This window comes from Talpa occidentalis, unplaced genomic scaffold (assembly GCF_014898055.3).
Source record: "Talpa occidentalis isolate TD23 unplaced genomic scaffold, MPIMG_talOcc4v2.1 talOcc4.778, whole genome shotgun sequence".
NCBI classification, from domain to species: Eukaryota; Metazoa; Chordata; class Mammalia; order Eulipotyphla; family Talpidae; genus Talpa; species Talpa occidentalis.
The window spans coordinates 4,208-27,082 of record NW_023605170.1 but is presented as its reverse complement, the minus strand read 5'-3'; the positions used below and the strand labels follow the sequence as shown (position 1 = coordinate 27,082).

Sequence of the window (22,875 nt, the reverse complement as noted above, 5' to 3'; positions counted from 1 at the left end):
AAAATAAGACAAATAACGTAAGCATAGTGAATAATGGAAAAAGGCTGCCCTGGCTCTGGTCCTATTCCTATTGGGATCTTTATTAGCCACATCATAGAGTAATCAGGCTGGAATTTTTCATCTAAAAAAATTAGATGTCAGATTGACCCCTTGAAGTATGGATGCATATATTGAGCCATACCCTGAAAGTAACTTACATTTGAAACATTAATATCAGCACAGGCGTATAATTCATAAATTGGTATAGGGGCATATACTGGGAGGATGTGCATTAACAGGTCTTCCTGTTAAGGGAATGCCATCCGAAGAGCTTAGTAATCACTTCTTTTGAGGTAAATTAAAGGGAAAATTGATTCTTGAAAGAGCCTTCAAGTTTAGAGTATGATTTAGAAAGGAGGCACCTGAAAGAAAGTAAGGCCCCTCCTACCCCCAAGACCTGGTGAAAAGTATCAATCCCAAAGCTTGGAAGTTGTTTAGGAAGATACAAGGAACAAACAAAAAGTATAGTTGGGGAAGCTGAGGATGGTGATTTTGATCATGTGCATCAAAACCAGCTTTTGAGGCCCTTTCATGGTGTGAGGAAGGAGCGCCTGGGGACTTTGCCCTGCCCGAGGGGGATGTTTGGCATCCCTGTTTGCAGGGTATCATTCAGCATGCCTCCTGCTTCCCAAACACTTTCACCTCCAGTACTTAGCAGTAGCTAGCTAATGGGAAGGGGATAGAGTTCTGTCCCTAATTCTTTTTGCTGTGCCTTAATGCCCTTAAAAACAAGCAGCAGCTCTTTTCTTTCCACATGCAGGAAGATGTAGTCAGGATGGAGCCAGGTGAAAGCAAACTTGAAGATGGAACTGGGAAGCCCAAAGGTCTCTTTGGTTACCCTTAGCTTGAAAGAGTAGACTGTGTTCCAATCCTAACTACTGTTAAGTAACCTCAAGATGAGCAGCAGAATGGGGAGGGTCAGCAAAGAAAGAAGGAAGTTACTATGGACTATAATGGTGGGGACTGTGGGTCATTTGGTGGTGGGTGCACTAGAGTGGCAATACCTGCTGGGGTACCCTATTATTACCTCCATTAAATTGATTAAAAAATAAATAAAATAAAACCCAATGTCTTCATGACATTGCCCTCCCTCTCACTCTCCCAGTGGAACTCATCATTATAAAGTAATGGTGAAGGACCTCCTCAGTGGTGCAGGTGGTTGAGCGCTGGCTGTGAAGCTGTCCGCAGCCTCTGCAGCACCGATTCGATCCCCGGCCGCCACCAGCAAGGGTCCCACATGGCACGCAGACCTCTCCTGCCACTCCCACTGCTCCCCTCAGCAGTGTACTTGTCAGTCTGCCTGTTCTGTTCCCCACTCTGGCTCGGATGAATTCTCTTACCTCCCGCACTTCTGACTGTACCCAGTGCTTATGTAAATCAATCAATCAATCAAAAAAAAATTTAAAAAATAAAGTAATGGTGAAGAAGCCTAGTTTCTGAGGGCACGTCATTTGGCGTGATTATGAACTCAGGTTTCTGGTAGTGGTGTCAGCCATTCAATCAATTTTGGGGGGAATGAAGGGTATGGACAGGAAAGAAAGAACCATGTCGTTTCCAGCCAGTCACTTAACCTTTCTGATACTTGGGTTTCTTATCTATCAAATATGGATACTAAGCTCTCTCTCCTAGAGCTCTGGCGTAGTTGCACGAGAGGAAATACATAAAACACTGCTCAGGACCGGGCCATACAAAGACTGTGATAATATTAGCCACTGATGTTGCTTTTATTATTGTACTTGTTAAGGTCTGAAATTGTTTAACATTTTCCTTCACCACGATCAAATTTCATTGACAGTTTGAAAAAAATTTGAAGTACTTTAAAAAATAGGACATGATCAGATATCTAAATCCAAAGCCCATCCTTCATGATTATACTTGGAGATTTACTTTTATCCTCTCTGGCCAAGAAGGTCATTAAAAGTACAAACAAATTTATGGTAGGTCACTCGCTTTTCTTAACTTTTCAGCAAAATAGCCAGACTTTCTCTAATCTAATTCAATGTATCAAAATGAATGGCAAAGACTATTAATTGTGGTTCTGTCTGACCTGATAGTTTCCTTCTAAAGCAACAATTGAATACATATTCAACTTCTCTTCATCTGTGACCTCCTCCCCTTGGCCCTCAGAGCTGAAAATAACCTGATCATTTTTAATCAGTTTAATTAAACATTAGGCAGCTTGCTGATTTGCTTTTAATCACATTCTGCAGATTTCTGGGCATTAATCTGGCGTTTATTATGAAAATTGCACATTTGTATTCTGGGGATTTTTTTAATAAAGAAAAACAATAATATAAAATAATCAAGGCAGAAATCATGCATTAGGAGTATCTAGAAGTATTGCAGGTGTGTGCTCATCCACAGCCCTGTGAATTCCATTACCTGTTTTTAAGTTGGATTTTTGCAATATTCCAATTAGAGGCTCACATGAGGCCTTACTTTCTTTAGCTGAGTGTAAAGTTGTATTCACTTGTGGATTAATTTCTCTCCTCCTTCTGCTGTCCTCACTAGGTAGTATCCACTCTTCTCTGACAAGCAGAGGTTAATTGTAGTCATTTTAGGGCTGTTATAATTCTCATTTTAGGACTGATCTTGAGGGCAGCCACCTATGACCAAAGGAAATCAGAGGATATTGGTCAGCCACTGATTTTTCTAAAAGTCTTGTGATCATATGAAAGGGGGTAGAATTGAAAAGCAGAGGAAAGACTAAAAAAAAAAAAATTCTCTCTATTGAACATCTTTTGATTTGAGCAGTTTGCAGCCATTCTCTGACAAATGTAACATGACCTTAGCTTCAATTCCATATAACTTTTTGGAGATCCCTTCAGCTTAATGGTACCTAGTAGCAGTGCCTCTTCATACCCCTCCCCATCCCTGCATCCAAGAAGAGGAAGGAGAGGTGCCCTCATGATCCCAGAAGAGCCCCTAGCATCTCTGTCTCAACAGTCTTCCTAGAACAGGTATCTTTTCTCTCCTGCTCTTACCTATTTACTCTCCTTTGTTTTTCCCCCAGGTTGAATATTGATCAAGTGTGACATGTCAGCTCTGCAGAAGATCCTGTATCGCCACATGCAAGCCAAAGGATCCTCCTCACAGATGGTTCTGAGAAAGACAAGAAGGTACATTGTGGAAGATGAGGCATCTAATGGCGCCATGCTGTCTTCTCATAGTTGTGACTTTGAAGACTTCCCAAGAAACACCCTTGCCCATGCTGATTTGTTCAGGCAAATAATTGGCCCTTTTCTGTAACTATTGGAGCTGCCAAAGCAAGTCTCTTAACTTGAAACTACATCGGGGCAGGAAGAAAGGAGGAGTATGTTATATCTCCAAAATAGTTCTGTTCATGTCAATTCTGCAGAAAATATATCCACCTAAATGAGGAATCACATTTTAGAAGCCTTTAAATTGAGTTCCACTCCATGGGCTTCTGTTTCATGCTTCTTTCTTCCAGAAAAAGAAAACCATGAACTTTCCCAAAATTCCGCCTGTAGGATAAATTAGTCACAAGAAAGTGTTATATCTAACTTGGGAAACTACTATGATATGATATGTGATATGTTAGCTTTAACCACAAGGTTTGTAGGTTACTGAGAAGACCTACAGCCCTTTGCCTTTAAAAAATGGAAATACCTAACAAACAATTATGAACCAGAGACACACTATGGGGAGGGCGGGGAAAGGAGAGATTGGGGTCAAAATAAGGGGGGTGCAATTGTATGGGGAATATAAAAATTAAAAAAAAGAAAAAAAGAAAAGAAATGCTAAATAAAAATAAAATAAAAATTGGAAATACCTGATAAATTAATCACGTGTTCTACTTTGACTCTCTTCCCTTGTTTCTTAGGAAAAGGAGGTGCAAAGACACTTATGAACACTATCATGCAGTTGAGAAAAATCTGCAATCACCCATACATGTTTCAGCATATCGAGGTAAGTCTTTATCTCTGTTTTGATCCTGATTGCACTAATTCCTGCTAAAACTATTTTAAAAAAAGAGAGGTGGGTGTAATACGTGTATGGAAGATGAAGCAACATGGTTCATTGAGTCAAAGCTCAATGAACAGAATTAATAAACATGAATTTTCTAGTTATGGATTCTTATTGGCACCAAGCACTTGAGCATCTGGAATTTTATAACCAAGAGTTTAAAGTAGGAGGGGGCGGAGCAACATGGCGGCGAGGAGACGCTGCGAGTAAGATCTCCCATTAAAAAAAGTTAATAGGAGGAAAAGCGGCAGTCCCAGTGAAAGTGGGACACGGAAGATAAACGGGTGACGCCAGCGAACTGCCCGAAGAAGAAAGTGGCCATAAAAGAGGACTAGAAGGGAGGGAAGCGCAGAACCCTGCTCCCCTCCCCCGCCCACAGAGGCAGCACTCTCCGACCGGCAGAGGAGGAAACAACACACCAAAACGGCCCACAAGAACAAAGACGCAGCAAGTGGGACTGTGAGTGGAAAGGAACTATTGCAGCCACCACACCCCGGGAACGGGAGCTGAGGCGAACCCTGCAGGATCCGCCGCGCGGTGAGCGAACGGCTCCTGGCGCCATTAGAGAAGAACAAAGACCCCGGGAGACCCGCACACAGCCGGGCTGCCGGTAAGCTGGCGCGCGGAAACGCGGCGCGCTAGGGGAGCTTGAAAAGCAAGTGCAGACCGGGATCGCAGCTGCCCAGGTCCCCGCGCCTTCAACCTAGGCTTGCGGGGAGACGCACGGAGGTCCTCACTGAGGTGAAGGTCCCTCCCTGAGTGAGCAGGAACCAGGCGCCCAGGCACGGGAGCTGTGCAAAAGGCGCCATTCCCGCGCCACTGAACTGGGCTACAGCCCGCGTCCTGGAACTGAGGGCTTCGAACTGAGACCCGGGCACGAAAATTCGGGGCGTGGGTTCTCCACGACGGTGGGGCACAAGGCAGACACAGCACCCCAAAGCTGTTGAGGTGTAGCCTACCATTCCCGCTCTGTTCTCTGTCCCACGGGGTGGGGGAGGCGAAAAAACAGCCCCCAAGGACAATAGGAGAGATCTCTGGCGCCACCTAGCGACCAGGAAAAAAAATTCACTAACACCCTATAAAACAGGACATTTCTTAAGACTGCTTGAAAAGGGCAGAAGGTTTCTGGAGGACCCAGTGGCCAGCCGGGAAGTTATTCCACGCCAGGCCCCTTCCGACCAGCAGTCTGAGCCCACAGAGGGAGCAGGCACCCACGTCCGGGCAGACCGGGGTGCGCAGAAGAGTGTGCCTGAAACCGGAGGCGCAGGGACTGCATCCCGCTTTGCCATTTGAGAACAGGGACATTTCTTCAGTAAAAACTGCCTAAAACCAGCAGAAAGCTCCCCCAGAAGACAGAGATGGCTCCTGGAAGAGCCAGAGGGGAGCGGAGAAGTTCACCCAAGATGTCAGTCAGTCCGAGCAACACAGTGTCCCAACGCATACGACAAATTAGAAAACAGACAGTAGGGAGTAGAAGAACCACACGCAACCTAAAAACTCCTCAGGAAAGAAGCACACCACAAAAAGAAAACCACTCCCCAGATTGCAACGACAGCAACTTGGAAGAACTTCTGAGCCTTCCAGAAAGAGAATTTAAAATTGCCATGATTAAAAAAGATAGATCAGAAGAAGGAAATTGAGTCCCTAAAGAGGGAAGTAAGAGAAATGCAGGAGATCAAAGAATTAATGGAGGAACTAAAGAACTCTGGGAAAAGCAATGAAAGCAGAATAGATGAAATGGAAGAACGAATAAGTAATCTTGAAGACACAGAAATAAAAAGAACCAAAACAGAAAAGGAAAGAGAAGTACGAAGGAAAAAGAATGAAGAAAGACTTCGGGAACTATCTGACTCCATGAGGAAAGGAAATATAAGAGTTATAGGAATTCCAGAAGGAGAGGAGAGAGATGTAGGAACAGAGAAAATATTCATGGATATAATTGAAGAGAACTTCCCAAATGAGAAGAAGGAGCTGAAAATTGATATACAAGAAGCAAGAAGAACACCAAACTTCCACGACGAAAGGAAAAACACAGCAAGACACATAATAGTAAAGCTCCAAGAATCCAGGACAAGGAAAAAATAATGAAGCTGACAAGAGGGAAGAAACAGATAACATTCAAAGGAAAACCAATCAGGCTGACATCAGACTTCTCTGAAGAAACACTACGGGCAAGGAGAGAGTGGAGGGACATAGTCAACAGACTCCAAGAAAACAGATGCCAACCAAGAATACTCTATCCCGCAAAGCTCTCTTTCCTCCATGAAGAAAGAATATGGACCTTCCCAGACAAAGAGAAACTCCGGAATTTCATTGCGACTAAACCCCCACTCCAAAAAATACTACAAGGAATCCTAAAGCCAGAACCTCAGAGGGACGAATAACAACGAAAGAAGACCAAAAAAAAAAAAAAAAAGTTATTAAAAGAATAAATAAATAAAATCAAAGGAAAGACAAACATAATGGCAAATACAGATGCTAACATATCAATATTAACTCTAAATGTAAATGGACTAAACTCTTCAATAAAAAGACACAGAGTTGCAGCCTGGATTAAGAAACAAAACCCAACCTTTTGCTGTCTCCAGGAAACACATTTAGCTACAAAAGATAAAAATAGGCTCAAAGTCAAAGGATGGAAAACAATCCTACAAGCAAATGGGCCAAAAAAGAAAGCAGGAACAGCTATACTTATATCAGATAAAACAGACTTCAAACTCAAAAAAATAAAAAGAGACCCCAATGGTCACTACATTATGATTAAGGGGACAATACTTCAAGAAGAAATAACACTCATTAACATATACTCACCAAACGAAAGAGCACCAAAATATATCAGACAACTGTTGTCCTCTCTGAAAACAGACATCAGAGAAAACACATATGTAGTGGGAGACTTCAACACACCACTATCAACAATGGATAGATCAACAAGACAAAAAATAAGTAAAGAAACTAAAGCTCTAAATAAGGACCTAGAGCATTTGGGCTTAACAGACATCTATAGAACACTAAACCCAAAAAAAACGGAGTACACATTTTTCTCAAGCGCACACGGATCATTCTCCAGGATCGATCACATACTGGGGCACAAGACAAACATCAACAGATACACCAAGATTGAAATCATACAACCATCTTTTCGACACGAAGGCATCAAACTAGAAATAAATCATAAAAAGAAGGCAAAGGAACTATCCTACCTCATGGAGATTAAAAGCCACACTACTGGAAGACCACTGGACTAACGAGGAGATCAAAGAAGAAATTAAAAAATTCTTTGAATTGAATGACAAGGAGGACACCAATATCCTAAATGTATGGGATGCAGCAAAAGCAGTAATAAGAGGAAAATATATAGCAATAGAAGCTCACATCAAAAAACAAGAAAGAACTCAAAGAAACAACCTAATCTCGAAGCTCAAAGATCTAGAAAAAGAACAACAAAAAAACCCAGAACCAGTAGAAGAAAAGAAATAATAAAAACCAAAGCAGAAATAAATGAAATTGAAACTAAAAAAACAATCCAAAAGATCAATGAAACCAAGAGCTGGTTCTTTGAAAAAATAAATAAAATAGACAAACCCCTAGCCAGGCTCACAAAGGAAAAAAGGGAGAAAGCACAAATACACAGAATCATAAATGAAAGAGGAGAAATCACAACGGACACAGCAGAAATCAAAAGAATAATCAGTAACTACTATGAACAGTTATATGGAAACAAGTTCAACAATCTAGAGGAGATGGACAAATTCCTACAACTCTACAATCACCCAAAGCTAGATAAAGAAGAAATAGAACACCTAAACAGACCAATTACAAGCAGCGAAATTGAAATGGTAATTAAAAACCTCCCCAAAAACAAAAGCCCAGGACCTGATGGATTTACAAATGAATTCTACCAAACATTCAGAGACGAATTAGTGCCTATCCTTCACAAACTCTTCCAAAAAATTGAGAAGGAAGGACAATACCAAAACACGTTCTATGAAGCCAATATTACACTAATACCAAAACCGAATAAGGACAACACAAAAAAGGAAAACTATAGGCCAATCTCCCTAATGAACACTGATGCAAAAATCCTCAATAAAATTTTAGCTATCAGAATCCAACAATGTATCCATAAGATAATTCACCACGACCAAGTTGGATTCATTCCAGGGGCACAAGGATGGTTTAACATCCGAAAATCAATCAACGTTATCCAACACATCAACAAAAAGAAATATAAAAACCATATGATAATATCAATAGATGCTGAGAAAGCTTTCGACAAAGTGCAACACCCATTCATGATTAAAAAGCCCTTGAAATTCTTGGGATACAAGGAACATACCTCAACATCATAAAGGCCATCTATGACAAGCCAACAGCCAGTATCATTCTCAATGGTGAAAAGCTGAAAGCAATTCCATTAAGATCTGGAACAAGACAAGGATGTCCACTCTCACCACTGCTTTTCAATATAATACTGGAAGTCCTAGCCAGAGCAATAAGACAAGAGAAAGACATCCAAGGAATCCAAATAGGAAAAGAAGAAGTCAAACTATCACTATTTGCAGATGATATGATAATATACATAGAGAACCCCAAAATCTCCACAGAAAAACTAATTCAACTCATCAATCAATTCAGTAAAGTGGCAGGATACAAAATCAACACGCAAAAGTCAGTAGCCTTCCTATACACAAACAATAAATCTGAAGAAGAAGAAATCAAAAAAACCACCCCTTTTATTATCGAAACAAAAAAAATCAAATATTTGGGAATAAATCTAACAAAAGAGGTAAAGGACCTATACAAAGAAAACTATAAAACACTGTTAAAAGAAATAGAAGAAGACACAAAGAAATGGAAAGACATCCCCTGCTCATGGATTGGAAGAATAAACATTATTAAAATGGCCATCCTACCAAAAGCAATATACAGATTCAATGCTATTCCAATCAAAATCTCAATGGCATTCTTCAAGAAATAGAACAATTATTGATGAAATTCATATGGAATCACCAAAAACCCCGAATAGCCAAAGCTCTACTGAAAAAAAAAGAAGGAAATGGAGGCATCACACTCCCAGACTTCAAACTATACTACAAAGCCATAATCATCAAAACTGCATGGTATTGGAACAAGAACAGACATACAGACCAATGGAATCGAATAGAAAATCCAGAAATAAACCACAGATTTATGGTCAACTAATCTTTGACAAAGGAGCAAAGACTATGCATTGGAGCAAAGAAAGTTTGTTCAATAAATGGTGCTGGAAAACTGGGTCGCTACATGCAAAAGAATGAAGCTTGACCACTACCTCACACCATACACAAAAATCAACTCAAAATGGATTAAAGAACTAGACATAAGACCTGAAACCATAAAATACATAGAAGGAAATATAGGCGAAACACTACGGGATTTGCACATCAAAGACATCTTTACAGACACATCACCCAAAGCAGTGATAGTGAAGAGAAAGATAAACAGCTGGGACTACATCAAATTAAAGAGCTTCTGCACAGCAAAAGAGACAATAACAAAAACAAAGAGAAACCCCACCAACTGGGAGAACATTTTTGCACCCAACACTAATGATAAAGGACTGATCACAAAAATCTGCAAAGAGCTGATGAGACTCAGCAACAACAAAGAAAATAATCCAGTCAAAAAATGGGCAGAAGAGCTAAAAAGAAACTTCTCTGAAGAGGAAATGCAAATGGCCAACAGACATATGAAAAAATGTTCAACATCACTTGTCATCAGGGAAATGCAAATCAAACTACCATGAGATACCATCTCACACCAGTGAGAATGGCACATATTAAAAAACTAGCAACAACAAATGTTGGCGAGGATGTGGAGAAAAAGGAACTCTTGTGCACTGTTGGTGGGAGTGCAAACTGGTCCAACCACTATGGAGAGCTGTGTGGAGATTTCTGGACCTACTAAACATAGAGCTTCCATATGATCCAGCAATCCACTCCTAGGTATTTACCCAAAGGACACAGAAACATCAATTCCAAAGAGCACCTGCACTCCTATGTTTATAGCAGCACTGTTTACAATAGCTAAGCTTTGGAAACAACCCAAATGCCCAAAAATAGATGACTGGATCAAGAAGATGTGGTACATATATACCATGGAATATTACTCAGCATTCAAAAAAGATAAACACATGCAATTTGCAGCAACATGGATGGCACTGGAAGGGATCATGCTCAGCGAAATAAGCCAAAAAGAAAAAGATAAATACCGATGGTCTCACTCATAGCAGGAATCTAGAAAACTTAAATAAGGACCAGGAAAATGAATATAAGAAAGTGAAAATCAAAATCAACAAAAAACTATGAACCAGAGACACTTTTTGGGGGTGGGGGCGGGAGGGGAGGATTGGGGTCAGAATGGGGCGTTTGCAATTGTATGGGGGAATATAAAAATAAAATTTAATATTTAAAAAAAAAAAAAAAAAAAAAAAAAAAAAAAGAGTTTAAAGTAGTGAGAAAATGTGGTAAGCTATGGCTCATTATGTGGGTTTGGGTAAGTACTGTGAATTGCCTTGTTATGGTAGAAGCTTGGAAATTGAAGGAAATGATAAATACATTCCGCTCCCTCAGAAAATGCTGTGAAAAATATTAAAATAATGTATTTCTACCTATTGAAGAGAAAGATGTTTTGAAATATTTTCTTTGTAAAAGACACTGACTTTCATCCATCACATAGATTTGTATTTTTCCTCTCTGGTTTCTATCACGATAATGTAAATCCTGGCTTTTATCTTGACACTCTAGTCTCCAGAAAGCTATTTTTAGGCGAGAGGACATTTTCTGCCCTATTCACTACATTGAATAAGTTTCCTAAATTGACGGAGTCTCACCCCAGTAGGAGCAATTGACTTGAGCAGAAAGGAAAAAGCCACAATTGTAATCTCCATTTTTCAATGGTGCTGCTGGTGCATAGGGTCCTAGCGGCAATTACCTGCCGGCGTATTTCCTGCTTTCCACGGCAAATGAGCAGGAGGTGAGGGGCAAGACACTGCATGGCTCCAGGGCTGCGCCAGGTTATTTCTCTGCACCAGCTTGTGAGAAATTAAAACTTAATAACCACAGCAGAAAAGTTGAGTCAAAATATTCCTGACTTGGACAATTCCTTTCCTCCTCGTTTTTGGTAATTGGGCTTATTAGGGAAGTGTTTATTGCATCCCATTTCCTATCCTGGAGTCCTGTCCAAATGAGGTGGCAGATTAGGAAGACTCCTCACACCACTACTAACTTCAAGTCCATAGGGCAGAGTTATCTATCAACTAGGAAGCCCCAGATCTAAGCAAAAATAACAGCAGCAGCAGCAGCAGCAGCAGCACTAAAAGACAATCCCACCAACCAGCCACAGCCGTTTAGACACACAGTGGAAGGGGTGTCCAAAGTGCAAAGGTGAGTCCATACCCCAGGCTACATTTTAACTGCGGCCTGATGTAAGTCACTCAGCATCTCCAAGCTCTCGTGCATTTGACTGGGCCTCAGAGGGTAATAGATTATAGGAGTGGCAGGAGGATAAACCTTTTTAAGAAATAATATGTTCGGCACTGGATAACATGTTAAACAGAGGTAAAGTATCAGTGAATTAGCGGCTGTATGGGGAGTTGGGGGAGAGCCAAAAAATTCTAATGGTCAAAGTGACTGAGGTCACGTCAGGCTAACCTGACATCCACCATTCTATTTTTCCTGAAAACAATTTTATGGTTATTTACTCTGCTATACTGAAGGGTTTGAGGACTTAGAAATTATGAAAATGAAGTGTCAGTCTTACTTCATTTTGGTTATCATGCAAAAATTCACCTTTGAATCATGCTAGGCCGTGTTTGGAAGGATACAGTCGACTTGAGAAGGATGGAGGGCAAGGGGAATTGTAGAAGAAGTAAGGTTTAAGGAACACACCCTCCACTGCCTGCATATTTACATGTTACATAGCAGTCAATATAAAGACAGGCATTGATTTGCAAATTTTTTTAACATAAAAGGCTTACAGGGGCATATCCCTAGAAATGAGGCCCACCATTACCCACAAATGAATTCAAGTTTTGGTGGTATGGGCATTTTGCCTTTGTCTTTGTTCTATTTGCTACACAAGCTTTCTTCATCGTAAACCATACCAGAAACCCAATCTCTCATTTGGGCTCACTGTCCCCAGGGGACCTTCAAACCAGACAGGTGAAAACAGGATTTTTAAAATGACGATACCTAATCTTGTCATTACCTATTGATGTCTACCATCTCCTTGGTTTGAACAGCCCTGTTTGGTGACCAGGATGGAGCTCTAATAACTAATCTCGTAAGGAGTGGCCACCTTTGGAGAGAAAAACCCTGGTTCCAGGAGTGGAGTGGGGATTTCGGTCATTTCCAGAGCATTAATTTGGCAGGCAGAGCAGCATTCTGAGGGAGTAGGCCTGCTGGATAGGAGGAGTGTATCTGAAAGGAGAGTCCAAAGGGGAAGATCTGTCCCCTCAAAGGAAAGCTTGGGTGGCAGGGGGAGGAAGGGAAGCAGGAAAGGGAGACAGCTGGTAGCTGTGAGGGTGTGTCTCTCTCTCCTTCCCTCAGATGCCTGCCTTCCCGTAAAGTGGGAATGGGGACATTGCATAGAGAATGGTCACATAGTTCTCCCTCAGAATCATTGAGGAGGGCGTACTGGGGTGACGTTCTATATTTTAAAAATGGAAGTTGGACACCTGAGGCATCATTTACAATAGGGATAGCACAGTGTGGAAAGAACGTTAGGTTTTCACTGCACTAAGAACTGTAGTGTAGTGTACATTTACCATTTCTTTTACTGTGAAAATAGCCCTACAGTATGTATATGTGTACCGATTAATCTCAGTTTGCTTCTATTAAGCTCTCATATTAAGCTCCTCTCAATCTAAGACTCTGAACTCCTCGTGGGTAGATACTTGGGGCATTTTGGGTGACCAGAACCTGTGAGGTCATTTGGGCCAGTAGACACTCAAGACATTGTTTGAGGAGTCAGCTAACCCTATGGTCTCAGAATGAGAATCCAGAGACTTGCAGAAACTTATAGGCTTCACTTCTGGCAGAACCTAAGTCTGAATTCAGACACTTCTAATTCGTCCTCTAGCAAGTATTTCCTTCCTGTGATTTTGTTCAACAATGCTTTAGAAATAGATAGAATGACCTTGCTAAAAGAGTCATCATTAAGGGGCCTCCCCAGTGGCGCAGCGGGTTGAGCACAGCACTGTGAAGCTGTCCACAGCCTCTGCAGCGCTGGTTCGATTCCCAGCTGGCCAGGGAGACAGACCTCTCCAGTCTCGCCCCGCTGCTCCCCTCATCAATGTACCTTTGCAGCGCCATTTCGATTCCTGGTCAGCCAGGGAGATTCCCACATGGCAAGACAGACCTCTCTTGTCTCGCCCACTGTTTCCCTCAGCAGTGTACCTCGGTCTTTCTGCTTGTTTTGCTCCCTGCTCTGTCTCTAGTGAATTCTCTCACCCTCCGGCGCCTCTGACCTATACCCCAGTGCTTGTCTAAAAAAAAAAAAAAAAAAATTTTTAAATGTCTTTAAAAAAAAAAAAAAGTCATCATTAAGTTAATAATGATATTTTCGTTTTTTAACACTATTTTCTTCTCTCTCTCTTTTAAAGGAATCCTTTGCTGAGCACCTGGGCTATTCAAATGGGGTCATCAATGGGTAAATCTTAAAATTTTTCTTCTTCCATAAAAATAGTTTGTTGGTTTCATCTACATTTTTTTTCTCCACAGTGTTTCCTACCATGCAAATACATACTCCAGCCCCCTCAGCCCTGCTCTGTCCTCAGCAAAGGGCACAGAAGTTGTTAACCAAAATGATATCAGCACTCTCTTTGACTTCACTGGCATAAATTACTACATGCCTTGAGCAAGTAGCTATTCAAAGGACATAGATCTCATTTAATAGACTTAATAGTATCTTAGTGTTCTAAAAATGTTGTTGACGCTCCAAAGGATTGTTACTTATAATCAATAGTGTAACTTGGGCTGAGAGCAAATTTATCTTATTAAATTTCAAGTTGATATTTAACATTAACGTGCATGAGAGGAAATGCCTCATCTACGATAAATGTATGACTTTACAGTAATTTGTTATCATATAGTCTATATAAAAAAGCATTTTCATTAGCAGTGGCCATTGAAAAGAATAATACCTTGCAACAACAGCAAAAAAAGAACTTTGCATTTACAGAAGGTCTGTGGTTTTTTTTTTTTTTTTTTTTTTTTTTCTTGTTTTGTACCAGGGAAAATGCATTTTTAGGACACAGAGTTTATTCTTGGATCCCAAAGGAAGGCAGACAGTGTCACTAGCCTAAGAACTATGAAATAGATCCGATCCATCCAGATGCAGTGCCACTAGGCACCCCTGCCTCTCTGTGCCCCCTTTTCCTCTGGGTCCTATGGTCACCGCTGGTGCCATCAAGCTAGCCAGTGTTGCACCATACAAGTGTTTAGCAATTTTTTTTTCTGTAAATATTGCAAATGTTTTTACTTTGCCAGTCTCTGTTGCACCTACTCAACTTTGCCACTGTAGCATGAAAGCCACCATGGGCGAAACAGAAGTGAGTGAGAATGTCTGTTCCAGCAAAATTTTATTTATAAAAACAGGTGGTGAGCCACAGCCACAGTTTGCCAAACTCTACTCTAACCTAAAGATTTCACTTGTTGCTATGAGTTCTTTCTTAGCAACTTACTATTTTTCTTTACAGTACTCATCACAATTTGTAATTACCCATTTTGAAGGGAACATTTCTATCTTGCTTTTCAATATACACAGGTCTGGCATTGTGCTTGGCACACAGTAGGTGCTTAATAAGTATTTGAATGAATTGAAAATGCCCTCAGTTTATAATTTTACTTTATTAATAAGTAAGGTTTTCAGAAATATAACATATAGTTCTGTGTATATGTTTTCAAGGAAGGGGAGAAGAGTTGAAAGAGAGTGACAGAGTAAAAGTATTAGGAGCAGAAGGATTTCTCCTTTTCTTTCTAGATTCTGTCATCTCACCTAGGATAGATAATGCACACTATAGATTTTGTATGAATATATTTCCTTTTATATTAGATGCTCTCATGGCTTTGCAGTTGATACCCATCATCCATTGTTATTTATTGAATGTCAGTGTGTACAGGGACTCTATGAGAAGCGAAGCTGTCCTGCATCCTTCAAGGAGACAGCAGTAATACTGTCTTCCTGTTTTGCGTTTCTGGGTTCAGGGCTGAACTGTATCGGGCCTCAGGAAAGTTTGAGCTACTTGATCGTATTCTGCCAAAATTGAGAGCAACTAACCACCGCGTGCTGCTTTTCTGCCAGATGACGTCCCTCATGACCATCATGGAGGATTACTTTGCTTTTCGGAACTTCCTTTACCTGCGCCTCGACGGTGAGTGCATAAAGCCTTTGGTTTGGCTGCCTTGCTGCTGAGAGCAGGGATCATGGGCACTTAGAGCCAATAAAAGGGTGGGGGGAGGTAAAATTGTTGAAGAATTAGCCAGTAGGTTGGGGTACAGCTTTTCTAGATAGTCATTTCTATATCCTCAAGCTTAAAATAAGCTGAAATCATTTGCACGGCTGTTCAACCCACATCATACCAATACGAATGGACTTAGAGTTATTTATAAGTGCTACAATTAAACACAACTGAAATTTGAAAACCCTGCTTGCTGTTCCACTTGCCTAATGCTTATGGATATAGAATATTTTGACACATCTATAGCTTTTTCTGTTATACTCCAAGGGGATAATGCTAAGATATTCTTCAGTAATACTATAATAGTTCATTTAAGATTATATTTTTATTATCATTAAGACCTCTTTCTCAGTGGGACATCTCTACATGTTACATGAAGAGATAGAGCGTCATTATTTACTGGATTTTGCAAATTATGTAAATCATTTACCTGATTTTAAGAGTGAAATTTAAATACTGTGTCCTAAAAAATGAGTAAAACATTATGACTGGAAGAAAACATGAATTTAGGATTACTTTGTAAAATACTTTAAGATTTGGATACCAACCCCAATGTCTTAGAGAATAAACATATAAACACCTTACCATGGCAGTGGATGACACTTTCTTTTTAAAAAAAAAAAAAAGATTTATTTTTATTTATACAAGAACTGGGGTACAGGCCAGAGGTGCAGGGGGTGAGAGGATTCACCAGAGACAGAGTGGGGAACAGAACAGGCAGACTGACTGAGACACACTGCTGAGGGGAGCAGCGGGTGAGGCAGGCGAGGTCTGCTGTGTCATGTGGGTTTCTCCTTGGCTGGCTGGGTTCAAACCCACACTGCAGAGGCTGCAGACAGCTTCACAGTGCAGCCCTCAACCGCCTGCACCACCAGGGAGACCCTGGAAAACACTTTCAAAGGATGATTAGTAGGAACAGCTACAGGTAGCTAATTTACAGCCAGGATGGTGTTGGATTCCTGGATACAGCATTACTAATACCAGGTTTTATCTAATGCAGTATTCAAGCTACTGTTAAATGCAAATTTTAAAGTTTATGTTCCACTAAAAGATTTTGTTTTTGCTTCATTTTTCACGCCAACATCTTTGCCCCTCATTTGCCACTCATTAGATATAATGAATAGATTCTGACTTCAGACTTGCTGTACGGGCTTTTACTTGAGTTTTCAAGTGAGTCTTCGTGTGGTCTACCTCTTAGGGTACTATTGATTTTTAAGTTAGTTATACATCTGACAGACGTGATTTTTAAAAAGAATCTCTTACCTTTCCCCTCCAAATACAGTAAAGATAAAGGAAGGGTTAAGTAAATGTTAATTTTTAATTCAAGACATGATTGTATCCCCAAAAGGCCCTTTTGGTAGTCTCCTGCCTTGTGGCTGGTCCTTGGGCCTGCTCTCGCCGTCCCTCTCTGTGAAGGGAAAAGCATGCAGCATCCCTCCGGGAATGTCATGGAAAGGCAAATCCTGCTTCACTGCTGCTCAGGAGAGGGGCAGCCCTGCTCTGCTTTCTCATGGGCTACAGCTGCTCCCCTTCCCAGAGGTGTCCTACACCACAATTGTTGACTTTGTGGCATTTCGTTTTGAATCTCACCTCTCTGAGGAATGTGTCCTTAGAATAGTCAAGTCTATGAAACTAGCAAGGTGATTTCCTTGAAACAAACCTCTCTAATGTCTTCTTGTGAGCCTGAGAGAAGTATCTCTAATTGTGTGTTGGTTGGTGTGTTATTATTAATAATAAGTCAAAAAAAGCAAATATTTATGCTACATGTGGGATACCAGGCACAGCACTTCCTGTGCATTATTAGATTTTTTTCAACAAACTATGACTTTTCTTGTATACTAAGTTATGAATGTCTCCATTTAACAGGTGAGAAAACAAAGGCTTAGAGAGATTCGTTTACTTGGCAAAGGTTACACAGGAAGTAAATGGGGAAACCAAATTCTAACTTAGACCTCTCTGGGTCCAAATTAGGTCCAATTTTAGCAGATCCAGGGAGATATATCCCATCCCTGAAAATAGAGGTTTCTTCCCTAGCAACAGCATCTTAACAATGATTTTTAACTTATTCAAAAAATTTTAACTGAAAATAACCTGGCAGCAGAGATGCAAGATGCAAGAGTGGGTTACTGTTCCGGCTACCAGTGCCCTTACCATCGGGGGGAGGTGACAGATGAGCAAGCAAGTTCCATCAGGTGTTGCAGGCAGAGTTGAGAGGGCGCTGCAGCTTGTACCCACAAGTAATTAAGAATTAGCCAGTAATTTTAGCTGCTAATTTCCAAGTATTATTTGCAAGTAATATTAGCTGCTTATTTCCAACATAGAATCAATGGGCAGATAATCACCATCCACATGGGTACGTTAGTACTCACATTTCCAGCTACGTCACCGCTCCACCCTCAGCCCAATTGTTAAAATGACTTCAGATTTTCCTTGCTGAATTGGATGTCTTAGAACTTTGACTTCAGGAAAAGGAAACATTTGTTAACAGCAAAGCATTTTTTTTCTACAAAGATTATGGCTGATAGATAGATTTAGCTACTCTTTCATATTAGTCTTTGTTTACCCTAGGGGTAATTTTTGGATGCGAGCAAGTGGTGAAGTTACATGTTATATCCGAGAAGATGAAATTTTCCAAAGCAGCTGAAACTAAGTTAAAGTTAGTCATCATGAAAATCTGGCTATGCGTTCTTTCTGGCAACTCTACAGTTGCCAGCACAATTGCCTTTGCTATTAATTGTATTCTTGGTTATGTTCTACATCAAAGTCTAAAAGAACATGGAAGCAAAGCTCATACTGAGCACGTAATTCCTTTGCCACCTGCAAGGACCTTTATTTGCCTTTGGATAAACTCTGATGTGGTAGCTTGAATCTCCTGGGCAGTATCACAAAGATTGCTGATGATCAGCAAAGATCTTGACGTGGGGAACCTTTGACTAAGGGAAACGATAATCCATCAAATTCTGAACTTTATGATAAGAAATGCCACAGCTTTACATAACAAGTGATTTAATCATCCTTCCCCCTGCCTTTATAAGTTGTCAAGTTCCTTGCTATTTATACAGTTTAAATACACACCAGGTATAGGGTGGGTCTGTTTGCTTGAGGTGTCCAGCAGAGGTGTAGAAATCTCCTTTGGCTCAATTATTTTCATACTTTTTTGTTTGTTTGTTTTTCAATGTTTGATTTTGTATTTAGGGTTATTTCATCCCAAGGAAACATATCCCCTAATTATTTTCATTTCTTAATGAATGTGATCATTCATGTCTCTTAATGCATGTGATCATTAAGTGATTATTTTTTAGTTGATCAAATTGAACTTCTAGCCTCAGAGTGTATAGACACAGTTTTTGTACTTGCTGTTAGAAAACAGATATCGTTATCTCTAGAGACCCATTCTTTTCCCATTTTAGAAGCATTTTTGCTTTCAGTGGCTTTCCTTTCCATTTAAGCCATTACTCCATGTAAGTAATTTTTAAAAAATTATTGTATCTGGAAAGATGATGCCAAGAAAAGGTTTCATGATAGAACAAACCTTTTCTTCTATTAGTATTGTGAATAAATAGTTCAACTTGATCTCAGAAAGCCAGTTCTGAAAAGAAAAAGGAAAAAAGAGCACTGCATGTTTGAAACCTCACTCAATGAAGCACATTAGTGCCCCTCCCCAAAAATCTAAATTCTAACAATTCATATTGCAGGAGCTGAGCAGGTCACTAAACCTGAAATCTAATTTAGAAAGTAAAATGAGCTCAAAAGAGCATTGTTTCATTAGATGAGGGGAGCCCTCAAGCCCTTTTTTGCTGTGTGCAGGGAATTGATTTTTTTTCCCTCCTCAGGAGGTACTTACTATTTTTGTTAAATGTGAAAAACAGATGCCCCCATGTTTGGAAACTTGACCCTAATTGTAACTTGATTCCATTACCTATAGTCACTTAAATGTTTTAATCCTCTGAAATGAATTGCTGGTATGTTTTCATCCTTGCAAAAAGAACACCATGTAGAAGCAATATTTATGTAGCAGGCAGTCAGGGACTATCAGGTAACGTGCAGATATAGTCCCCAATAGCCTAGAGCCTTTTTCAAAACTCCACAGCTACATTTTTCTGGTGAAAAATGTTGAGATGGAGTATGACGGGGTTTTTGTTCTTCCGCAATGTGGTTCGTGAAATGACTGGGTAAATGCACTACAGATACTTAGTACACGATTGAATGACTGACTCAGATTGCCAGTGTGGGTGTCCTCATGCCCCAAAAGAGAGTAGTTCAAGTGTTCAAACTCTGGGCTTTGTTCTCTGCTTATTCAGACTTATTTTGGAGTCACCCCACAGCCATGGTGCACACCATGGCCACACATGTACATGCTGCTGTGTTTGATTTTAGTGCAAGACCTTTTGAAGTCAACAAATATCAAATGAGAAACAGACTGACTGATCCCTTTTAAATATATATATGTGTCTCATGGCTTCAAGTCTTACTTGCTAGGATGAAAATCTTCCATTTAAATTTTATGTTTGTCCAACTATGACCAGAGACACACTCTGGGGGGTGGGGGGCGGGGAAAGGAGGGATTGGGGTCAAAATAAGGGGGTTGCAATTGTATGGGGAATATAAAAATAAATAAATAAATGAATGAATGAATGAATGAATGAATGAATGAAAATTTTATGTTTGTCACCAGCCAGATCATGCTCAGTAGCAATCCGAAAAGTGAAATGTAGTAGAAATTAATTTCCTTTTGTGTCCCTTGGCATAAACAAGTCCCCACTGTAATGCCTATCGGCAAATTTGCTTTAATCCATTATAATAGTCATTTTAGGCAGGTGCACACACACACACGTGTGTGTGTGTGTGTGTGTGTGTGTGTTTTAGGGGGTGGTTTGGGATGCTTTTAAAAACTAGTTTTTGTTTTAAAATGGAGAAATTGTTTCCCGTAAATTCTGGGTGAGCATTAGAATGTTGTGGAATGTGTAAACTTGCAAAGGTACCTAGTCAGAAATGTTTAAACCCTTCCAGCACTTTGGAATGATGGGCAGTAGTTCACGTGTTCTCTCTCTGAACAAAAGAAACATGAACTGATTTGAGCAAAAACTCTCTCTCTCTCTCTCTGTCTCTCTTTAATTGCAAAATGTTCAAAGTTGCTTTCAAAAGTACAGAAACCTTGGGGTATTACCTCACCAGCACAGAGAGCAGTCTGAGTATATTTCTCAAGGAAGCAAGACTTTTTGTCTAGCTCTGTGCCATTTTCAGACAGGAGTTAATTGGCAAATTTATTTTCCTTATCCCCCTAGGCACCACCAAGTCTGAAGATCGTGCTGCTTTGTTGAAGAAATTCAACGAACCTGGGTCCCAGTATTTCATTTTCTTGCTGAGCACAAGAGCTGGAGGCCTGGGCTTAAATCTTCAGGCAGCTGATACTGTGGTCATCTTTGACAGTGACTGGAATCCTCATCAGGTCTGTGTAGCTCTGACTTAGGTGCCCAGGCCAGGAAAAAAAAAAGACTCTGAGCATCATTAGTCATAGCTATGGGGCACAGCAAATTTCTAAACAAGTATTCCCGTTCTCCAAACAGGAAAAACCCAATATATAATTCTGGCTGTTTTTTAATCTCCCTTGGAGAAGAGATATTGAGTTGTCATACACATGCCTTTGATGTACTTTTGAAGGGCTCAAGTTTGGGTTACAAAAACTTAGTTTCTGCTTAGGTTATTTTTTTGCACAGAACTGGGGTGTAGGCCAGAGGTGTGTGTGGAGGGGGGAAGGATTCACCAGAGATCGAGTGGGGAGCAGAACAGGCAGTTCTACTAAGATACGCTGCTGAGGGAAGCAGCGGGTGAGACAGGAGAGGTCTGCTGCATCATGTGGGTCAGCTCCCTGGCTGGGATGAAACTCAGGCTGTAGCAGTGATAGACTTAACTCCTAGGCCACCAGGGAGGCCCCTCTGCTTAGTTTTCATCCCATCTCCTGGAACTGCCACTGAGCTAAGTACTTTTGGTGAAAGAAAATCCAAAACATTTCAAAACACAAACAACAACTTACACTTGCGGGTCTTTTATCCTGTGCCAGTCACTTTATGTTCATTGTTTCATTCATTTGGAGACAACCATCCTGTGAGGCCACGACCATGACTGTTTGCATCATAACAGTCAAGGGAAAAAGAGTCCCAGAAAGCTTGAAGTAACCTCCCTAAGGTCAAATAGTTAGTATATGATAATTTGTCTTTTATTCTGTGTGTTTTGTTTGAAATCACTATCAAAAAGCATTCTATGGAGCATCAGCCAGTAAGTTCTTTTAGCCGGGTAAGGTTAGAAGTTAACCTTTTAAAGATACAATTTGATGATATCAAAAAGAAAAAACCTCTGGAATGGACCACCCATGGCCCTGGTTTCCTAAATTACTCTGGGAAGTGATGTGCTTTCTTATAAAGTAGTTGCAGAATGATGTTCAGGAGGATTTGAATCCCATTGGAACAAATGGAAATTCAAAATAGTAAGTAAAAAAGGAAGACGGCAACTTTCACATATGGGTATGAATTATGTCAGCTTATCTTGGACCCCCTGCTGTGCCTTGGGCTCTTCAACCATAAGTCCACAGAGTAGCACTCTCTGTTGTGGTCATGTGGCGGGTTGTGGTGAAGATGAAGTGGAAGAGGCTTACGAGCAGTTGCTTTTGACAGCAAGTGATCTTCAGGAGTAATTAGAATTACGAGGGAGCTTTCTAGTAAATATACCTGCCTGCTTTCCATCCCCTACCAAGCCCACCCCCAGTTTTCTAGGGACGTCCCACCCACATAGACTAGATAGACTTCTCTATATATTCAGAAGTGCCCAGGAGAGCGTGGCATTGGTTCTCACACAGCTGAGGATCACTGATATAAAGAATAGACCCGTGGGTCTGAGTGACCACCCGCATTAGACCATGGCCTGTGCTCATCCATCTCTCCAGGTAGATAAATCAGTGTTACTATTCAACTTGTTTGACCTTGACAAGGATTGGGAGCCATCAGCATAGAGTGTGTTTGTCCGAAGACTTCAGGAAGTGTTTTTCATCCTGTATGCATTCCAAAGCGTATTCGTGTGACCAAGCTGCAGTTTTCCTTTTTACCCATGTGAATTCAGTGTCTGTTCCACAAACATGTATTGATTGGCTGATACGCTGTGGGATCTGAGGTAGGCTGGGAAGAACACATGCTGTGCTCCTCCAGGGGTGCGCCATGTGGTTGGATGGTTAGAATACCCTACTTGGTGCTGTTTAAATCTTTATTGAGACCAAAGTAACCTCTATGTAAAGTGAACAGAGAGTTACCTAGATTTTATCTTCTCAGGTAAGCATTTCTGTAGAGTCTCAGTTG

At 40.6% G+C, this 22,875-nt stretch overlaps 1 protein-coding gene across 1 annotated transcript; it reads left to right on the top strand.

The window, feature by feature from the left end:
- Positions 1-3,888: 3,888 nt before the first annotated feature.
- On the top strand, positions 3,889-21,231 carry LOC119233327 (probable global transcription activator SNF2L2). Its single transcript, XM_037495569.2, has 4 exons — positions 3,889-3,969; positions 13,673-13,719; positions 15,276-15,442; positions 20,815-21,231. Exons 1-4 carry the CDS (start codon positions 3,907-3,909, stop codon positions 20,997-20,999), a joined length of 462 nt encoding a protein of 153 aa, XP_037351466.1. The 5' UTR covers positions 3,889-3,906; the 3' UTR covers positions 21,000-21,231.
- Positions 21,232-22,875: the final 1,644 nt, after the last annotated feature.